We start from the raw sequence: 8,557 nt of genomic DNA on the forward strand, positions 1-8,557 counted from the left end.
CTAAGGCTGGGTACATCCGATTACCAGGCCAATGACGAGATAAATGACCGCTCGACCCGATATTGCATTACTGTGTATGCTCCAACAATGAATATTTTTCCAAAGCACATTGCATCATTTGATTTGATATTTAAACCAGACTAAAAATCATGTTCAACATTGGAACAATGTTGTTCCAATTCTGCAGTGGGTGTGTACTCACAACCAGCAGTGTAGGCAGATTTCTATGAAGTGTGCAAAGTCACAATCTTTTTAGCTGATGGCTATGACATATGAAGAGCACAGATCTGATGGTAAATTGTGTAAAACATCAATAGTGTGTACGCAGGAAATGACATGTTGATCCGGACTTTCAGTCATTGGTTAAATCAGTGGTTCCCAAAGTGTGAGCTGCGGCACCCCTGCCACAAGGGTGCCCCGGCCAGGGCATAAAAAAGCAAAAAAAACCTTACCAATCCGGCGGTGCACGGGACCCTGTATCCTGCTCCCTCCTCACTGAATGTATGCATATTCAGTGAGAAGCGTCAGGAGAGAGGATGCTAGGTCCCGAGCACCACCGCATTGGTATGAAGATATTAGAGAAGACAGAACAAATAGAAGAAAGAAGGCCAAGTATAACAAGTAAAGAAACAGAGGGGAAGGTAAAAGTAAACAGCAATGGAGGGGCAAAAGAATGAAGGAGGTGGCAGAGTGAGGATGAGGAGGGGCAGAGAGGGTGTGGATGAAGAGGGGCAGCACGGTGGCTCAGTTGTTAGCACCTCTGCCACACACTGCCCCTCTTCACGCAGACTGTACCTCTTCATCCACACGCTGTCTGCCCTCTAAATCATCACCATTTATTTATATAGCACCACTGATTCCATAGCGCTGTACAGAGAACTCATTCACATCAGTCCCTGCCCCATTGGAGCTTACAGTCTAAATTCCCTAACATACACAGACATAGAGACTAGGGTCAATTTTTTGATAGCAGCCAATTAACCTACTAGTATGTTTTTGAAGTGTGGGAGGAAACCGGAGCACCTGGAGGAAACCCACGCAAACATGGGGAGAACATATAAACCCCACACAGATAAGGCCAGTGTCGGGAATTGAACTCGTGACCATAGTGCTGGGAGCCAGATTTTTTTTTCACACATATATCCTCCACCTATCATTAACCTAGATGCACTGCAAAACAAGTGTTAAACGGGCTACAGCCTTGCCCTGCAGATTGTCACCTGAATACTTTTCTCTTAGAGGCAAACCACTCCCTTTGTCATAATAGTTATACATTTTTTTTTTCATTTATATCTTTTTACCTTTGAAATATACATATCCAATTCTTTTGTTGGCGGGATTGTTACTTCTAGATCAACGGCTTTCAGATGAATCATGATCAGTTTTGAACCATTGCCTTTGATTGCTTATTTTTAGTGTGGGGGTTGATATTTCCCTAAAGCAGAGCACAGGCTGTGTTGGACTTGGGTTTACTGCGGCGTTCATAGTGAATATCTCATTATAAGCCGATAACTGCCTACCACTGTATTAGTTTTGCCTGCTTTAGCCCTGCAAGTCAGTTTGACCTGAAAACTACTGATGGCTTTATGTATGTATCAAGTGACCTAGAGATGTATTGGATGAACTAGCTGTGCTCAATGCAGATGCATTCTTTAAAGCAATGATTTTACATCCAATTGTAGCTTGTAACAGCAGGTATATTAGTTATTAACAGTGTACATGCAAGAACAACTTAAATATCAAAAAATGTGACTCAAACTTCTTTCTAAATTAATTAAGTTACCTCTGGAGGAACATAATGAACTTTTTAAATTGCATAAACCAAAGGTTAACATGTCGTCCTGGTTTTTATTAGTAAAAGAATTGATTTTAGGAAACATTTGAAAACAGTAGTACATGGTTTATACAATATCATTATTTTAATATTGACATTCTATTAATTATATTTCCTAATCTGCCATAATAGGGCAAAATATGTGTTGTAGTTTTCATAAATTGCAAAGCCCAGTGAACATTGCCTTTAACAAAAGTTTCATTGGCAGCTCCAATCCAAAGTACCAAAAATTGCTAATACATCATGCTGTTTCGTAATGCAGTACCCTTTCTTTGCAGTGTCAGGACATCACACAGCTTAAAACTAGCCCCACAAACTACATTAAAATAGTTTTGTGGACAAACACTTGTGTACTTTGAAGACCTTCCTGTTATGGCTCAGCATTAAATAGGCATGTCATCTCAGCAGGAATTTTCTGTTGCATTTTATATTCTTCTGACAGTTAAATAGAATTCTACTCATCTTTTGTTCAGTGTCAACAAACCCCCCAATTCTTATGACACTTGCAAGTAAGTAAACTACTGCAAGATGCAGTTAACAGATGTACTAATGAAGATCATGTTCAGTGTTGCAATATCATCTTATCAAAAGCAAACTCTTTTAAGTTTGCAAGTTATTTTGCGAATTGACAGATGTGCAAAATTATATTGCTCTAAGTATCAACATCGCTTCCCTCAATACCATACAAATCTTTAAAACCTTCTAAACATCAGAGACTGAACACAAGCTCTAAAGACATATTAGGACTTATGATACCAAATGATCACAAAACAATTTTTTTATGAAAATAAATCTTTATTACACAGACCCCCCCGTTGATTCATCTGCAGCACCTATTGATTAAATATGAGAAAAACAAAAATGTTAGAAATTTGTATTTTAAAGACCAGAAAGTAAACAGATTCCCCAGAAGATAAAGCTATGCATATATAGCAATAGCTTATATGGGTATACTTATTAGGGGAGTACATCACCTACAAACAGATACTAATCTAACCTGCTCTACTTTAGTCAATAATTTCCTCAGCCCTTTAACATTGCCATCTTAAGTACTCATGCCTTTACCATATAAACGTGCCTGCAGCTTATTCACATACATAATATAGCATACACATACCTTCAATACCTAACATCCCTTTAATACTACCACAAGACAGGTTTTGATTTTTGTAAAAGCAGAGACTATTCTATTGAGCTACTGTCCTGAATAAGCATCCATGTTTATTAAGACAACTTACCTGTATTTCACACTGGGTATTACACTCTACTCTGCAGCCAGCTATGAAACTACCAACAACTGCCAAGTTTAGTGGTAGTTATCACTAACCTGGAAAAAAAAAAAAAATAAAGTTTGCAAGGAAGCCAGTCTTGCAAATGGAGGTGGTCAATCTTAAAACAGAATGTGAAGAGATTTAGGCTCTGAAAGTACTAAAACTGGTGCATGGCCATTTTCAACAAAATTTTATTTTAACAGGGAAAAGTATTGAGTGCTAGCAAATCTGAATATCCAAAGGGAGATTGTATAAAGATTCTGTAAGTGCTGTAGGCAGAAACCAGACGGTCAGTTATCCGAACAGAATGTTTTGCCAATGAAATTAGAAGCACAATAGCACCGGGTTTCAATAATTAAGTGAATAAGCCAATTAGGAGGTTTCAGTCACAATGTGAGCACAAGGAAGAGGGATGTGGACATGAGCAAGAGTTACCTCAAGTTACCGGACTAATTCCACAACTGAACTAGCCAAGAGCAGCTTTCGTCAGGCTTCACAGGATGCACAACACTTGACTTCTCCAAGGACACTGTAGATTCTGTACTCTAGCAGAGGATTCTCAGGAGGCAACAGTATAGTACCAACATGACTTTGTCAACCCACCCTTTAAGAGCATTACAAGTATTAATGCCAACTACACTAAATGTTGACTGATGTATATGTGATGCTGGCTTCTGCAGCTTCTTCGCTCTTATGAACATCTACATGTTAACCAGAAATAGTTCCCAATTCACCTGTGGCCTGTACCAGCATCCTATTTGCAGACTGCTGTACACCACAGGAAATTGTTTGGTTACTGTGTGCCCAAAGCCAGTCATGACATTTTAACAACTATTAAGGAGTCAGGAGACTGCTTGAGGATATAAATGTTGAGGGGTAGGTTATTTTTGTAAAAGACTTCTAAACACCAAAGTTCTCAGAATCACAAGTTAAATTTCTTACTATTACCATTACATTCTACTGCAGTAATAAGTAGTTTGGACAGCTGCAACTCACCCTACATCTTTAGAATAGTGTCCTTTTTTGATATTATACATGTCAAAGCAGAGACCAAGTTACTGTAGCACCACTGGCCTCACTGTCCATGTGTAAATCAGACAATTCATACTGAATTTATGCAAAGCATGTCTGTCTATTCAGTTTGCTTGTTTGTAACTTATTAAAAGCTATGTATTATATTCTGCATGATAACCAGATTGCCTAACAAACTGTTAGTATGCAGAATTATATGAAGTGGCTGCTTCTGCAAATATGAAGCAATTCAGCCAGTGATTAAACTATTCTGGTCTGGTCTTTGTACTCCATGGTAAAGTGCAGGTAACCTGTAGCACCATATAATGGCAATGTGAATGTGAAGAATGCCACAAACCCATTTGCCAGTGAACAGAATAGACTTTTTACCCAGCAATGCTTAATTAAAGTATAAACTAGAGAAATCCTACTGTTCTTTAGGACACCGAATATGGAGCAAGTCCTTATACATGTGCATTGGAGGCATGTTGGATCCATTGATTTGACATGTATATGTACTTGCTTATATCACTGACTTCAACTGTAAAACCTTGGCAGTTACATAGTTATTTCAGGCTGCTTTACTTCCATAATTACTTATGCAACTGCTATAACCCCATTAATGCAAGCTCCTGTAAACCACAGTAATGATATGGTATCCACCTTTAGGCAGCTTCTCTCAACTGTACATAACCTCTCCTGCAAGTTTCTATTATGGTCTTCACATGCTAAAGCTGCAGTTCTAAATAGCCAATTTACAGCAAAGCTGTATCACAGCCATGGCAACACAAAAGAAGCCTGCCATGAGAACTTCAGATAGTATGTCAAATGTTGCAGGGGGGCATGTACAGTCCACCAACAGTAATCACCCGAAGGTGGAAAACCTTAAGAGTCTTAATGCTAGTCAAGTAGTCTAGGTGCCCCTACTATGTGAAAACTCCCACCTCAGTGTTGTGCAGAAGGTAAATGGCATGAGCATATTTCTTTTCAGATGGTCTTTTAATAGGCTTCGTGAAGCCAAGCGGAAGTAGAACACAAGAATTCTGTAACCACTTCAATACAATAATTGCATTTTTTTGTAAAAAGAAAAGGACAATATAAACAAACATTCAAGAACTTCTTGTGACATTGTTAAGAGATCAGATTGTTCACTTTAGATATATCAAGGAGGTTTTGCCACTATTTACAGCGCACCAAGAATCCATCCTACCTTGTTACACTAAAGGATCATTTTTCAAACTGTACTTGCTCAAAAGAAAAAACCCAAAAGCTACAGGGTCCCAGGCCCCTTAACTATATACACAAACAGCAAGAGATCGTACAAGATCACGCTGTTAGGAGAGCATGTCCATTAACAGAAAAGGGCTGCTAATGCAGAAGCTTCACTCCATCTGAGCAGAAACCATTTATTGAAGCATGAACCTGCTCAAATGCATTTATGCAAGAGGAGCTCAACAGAGCAGCCTCAATGGAACAGCAAAACATAGTAGGGTGAGAAGTCTAACAATATGAAACCATAACATTAAAAGTAACAATATAAAAGTTATTCGCTTTACACCCTTTAGGACAGCTGTTCCGTTACTACCAGTGAGGCTGTAGAGATACTTAAACAGATATAAAAAAGTGAACAGTTAGATGTACTACATATTAACGATTCTGCGAAGCTCCAAAAATCTTTATAAATACAGCCATTGGAAGGATGATCTTGAGTCAGGAAGGTATTTTACTCGTTGTGTGTAGCTGAGGACAAGAAGCAGGCACAGTTGTAAAGGCACTTGAAGCATAGGTCAGATCCTAACATTAGTTCCCTACACTAAGATATAACCCCATCCCATGTAGACTGCAGCTAAAGCTTGTAAACCTTACTTTAACCAGTTTAGTCACTGGGCTGCTGAAACTAACTGCAAGCCCTTCCAAATACAGAGATGTAGCATATAACAGCAGACATGTCCCACCCCCAAATCTTTACATTTTAAAATGCCCCTGACTAAACTACTTACCATAGCTATCATAGCTGTCTCTGTAGGATCCTCCTGAGCGATCACTATAACCTCCTTGACTCCTGCCACTAAAACACAAAACAAAAGTTAGACTCCATGACAAAATCCACACTAGCCAGCAATGATCACTTATTTAGAGCAATAGTCAATACTAGTTCCAAGAATCTCACCTGCCATAATAATCCCTTGAGCCACCACTGCCACCATATCCTCCACTCCTGCTCTCAAACCTGCTGCTTCCATAGCCCCTGTCACCGCCACCTAAATGAAAAATGCAAGTAGATATACATAAACAGTAGGTAAGCTTACAGTTACAGCCTTGTCTGTATATGGGAATATACAGAATATTTAGTGATTACGCGATATACTCCAAGGCATTTATGCAACATTACATGATCATGGCATTGTAAGTTTGAACTCTCAATTAAAACACTTTATAGTAAATATACATGCTTGCCATGTGTGTTCATAGCTTAGACTTCACTTTCATGAACCACTAGAATAATTTTACATTTATGCCCAGTATGATTATATAGGTATCTGGATTGGTATAAACAAAAACCCCAAAAACATACCACGTCCTCTGCCACCACGGAAGAATCCTCTTCCTCCAGATGAGCCTCCTCTGTAACCTCCTCTCCTGTCACCAGAGGACTTGCCAGCCTGATCCACACGAATCTGACGTCCATCCACAGACTATAAAAATATAGTAAAGTTTATACATCTTTCCACTGCAGGATGGTCACAATTACATTTAAATATATCCACCCAGCATAAAGCTGCATTTCTACCCCAGAGGAATCCCCTTTGGCCGTTAAGGGAACAAACCACTTTAGTCAGTTACACATTGTACTACAACAAATTATAGCGTTGATTAGCAAATAAATAAAATTCAAACATATATTGGAGTATTCAACATCTTTACCTAAAATAAAATTCCAAGCCATGTCTTGGAACAATGCTTAGGAAACAAATTAGCAGATTTGCTACTTCACATCTAAGCTGTGTAGCAGCTTCAACATTTACAGCGAGCAGTCAGCAAACAACAAAACACCCAGTATAATGTGAAACTCGTTCAGACAAGACTCACCTTTCCATTCATTGCCTGCAAGGCATCTTTGGCATCCTCTGGGTTCTCATACGTAACAAAGCCAAATCCCCTGGATCTCTTAGTTTCCCGATCCTTTACCACAACCACTGAAAACAAAACAAGTCAAAAAAAGTCAGTTACGATCACAGTACCGGATAATTTGGCGCCAACTGGGATGAACCATTAATAATAAATATATACTGGTTTTCAATGACTCACCCTCTGTGATCGGACCATATTTGCAGAACACCTCTTCCAGATTCCCCTCGTTGGTGTCAAAGCTCAGACCGCCGATAAAAAGTTTTCCTTCGTCAGAAGACATGATGAGATCTGTAAAGACAAAGGGAGTGCACAAGGTTACCACAGCCATAAAATGGCCGCCACCTCGTGGTTCCATGAAGGCGGAAGCGTGCCATTATGACGTCACTAGATGCCGCAAGGCAACATGGCCACTGAGAGACGGCGAGGAGAGGGGGAAGGGAAATGGATGCAAAGCGCGATGGGAATAGCGATTCTACGATTCTAAATACTGCTGGTTTGAATTAGCCAAACAAAAAATAAAAAATATAGTATTTCTGAATGGGCTACACATTGAGGGCAGAGGTAACATTCACGAATATATGTTATAACTAAAACAGGTTATAATTTAGAGAAACCAAAAAAGTCTGAAGCAGAGCGGCACTAAAGTTGCATGTACACAAGAATCTATACTAAATTTAACTTTGAAAAATAATCATTGAGCACAATAAAAGGACGTACAAAGAAAGAGCGCCAACTGATCGGCCTTACCTGGAGAGGATTATTGTCTGGACAGAACAAACGAAAGGCGAGGACGCAGAGTGCGCAAAAATGTCCCGTCCCACTCTTATATACTCTGTATCGCCCCGCCCACCTCATGCATTATTCATTATCAGTGTGGACTGTACCATCTAGCTCTTTCTGGAAATAGTCTTACATCTAGATATAGTTAATGCAGATAATACCCCGTAAACTTCAACCAAGCTGTATAATATATAGAGGAATATGTGTAAATAATCACTATATTGCTTTTGTCTCGGTCAGAGGAATAGTTTCCCTGTTTAGTGTATGCGGTTTGTCCCCTTAGAAAGGAGTATGGGTTCTTCTTAACGTGCGGGTGTGGTAATCATCACGTGTTGTGCTAGGATGCTCTCTGCTGCTGTGTGAGGATGAGCCGCCATTACACGGACATGCTGTCTACACAAAGACACGCAACAGGCCATTTAGGCGCCATTTTAGGGTTGGGATATCTCAATAATATAAGTCGTTCTCGAAAATAAAACCCGAAGCTCTCAATGCGCACCTCGTTACTCTTACAATGTTATCTAGGACG

The 8,557-nt window shown here is 39.5% G+C and overlaps 1 protein-coding gene across 4 annotated transcripts; it reads right to left on the reverse strand.

Annotated features, from left to right (window-relative positions):
• Positions 1-2,608: 2,608 nt before the first annotated feature.
• LOC142150563 (cold-inducible RNA-binding protein B-like) lies at positions 2,609-8,102 on the reverse strand. 4 transcript variants are annotated; one of them, XR_012691096.1, is made up of 8 exons: positions 7,996-8,102; positions 7,426-7,536; positions 7,207-7,313; positions 6,692-6,812; positions 6,287-6,377; positions 6,117-6,184; positions 3,073-3,161; positions 2,609-2,667 (listed from the first exon to the last, which is right to left on the reverse strand). XR_012691096.1 is itself a non-coding variant. In XM_075205765.1 (7 exons), the coding sequence occupies exons 2-7, from the start codon at positions 7,526-7,528 to the stop codon at positions 2,633-2,635; spliced, it is 525 nt and encodes a 174-aa protein (XP_075061866.1). In that variant the 5' UTR covers positions 7,529-7,536; positions 7,996-8,102; the 3' UTR covers positions 2,609-2,632. The 4 variants fall into 4 exon arrangements, 3 of the variants coding, with proteins under 3 accessions (XP_075061866.1, XP_075061885.1, XP_075061874.1); XM_075205765.1 differs by lacking the exon at positions 3,073-3,161; XM_075205784.1 differs by having other exon boundaries at positions 2,609-3,161.
• Positions 8,103-8,557: the final 455 nt, after the last annotated feature.

The sequence above is a fragment of the Mixophyes fleayi genome, chromosome 1 (genome assembly GCF_038048845.1).
Source record: "Mixophyes fleayi isolate aMixFle1 chromosome 1, aMixFle1.hap1, whole genome shotgun sequence".
NCBI classification, from domain to species: Eukaryota; Metazoa; Chordata; class Amphibia; order Anura; family Limnodynastidae; genus Mixophyes; species Mixophyes fleayi.

What these genes read in the sequence shown, in the direction of transcription:
- LOC142150563 (XM_075205765.1), bottom strand. Translation starts at nt 7,528, where the DNA reads ATGTCTTCTGACGAAGGAAAACTTTTTATCGGCGGTCTGAGCTTTGAC. An exon ending in ATATGGTCCGATCACAGAGG is followed by an intron (nt 7,314 to 7,425) that starts GTGAGTCATTGA and finishes TTTTGTTTTCAG; the next exon opens with TGGTTGTGGTAAAGGATCGG. An exon ending in TCAAGGGATTATTATGGCAG is followed by an intron (nt 6,185 to 6,286) that starts GTGAGATTCTTG and finishes TTTGTGTTTTAG; the next exon opens with TGGCAGGAGTCAAGGAGGTT.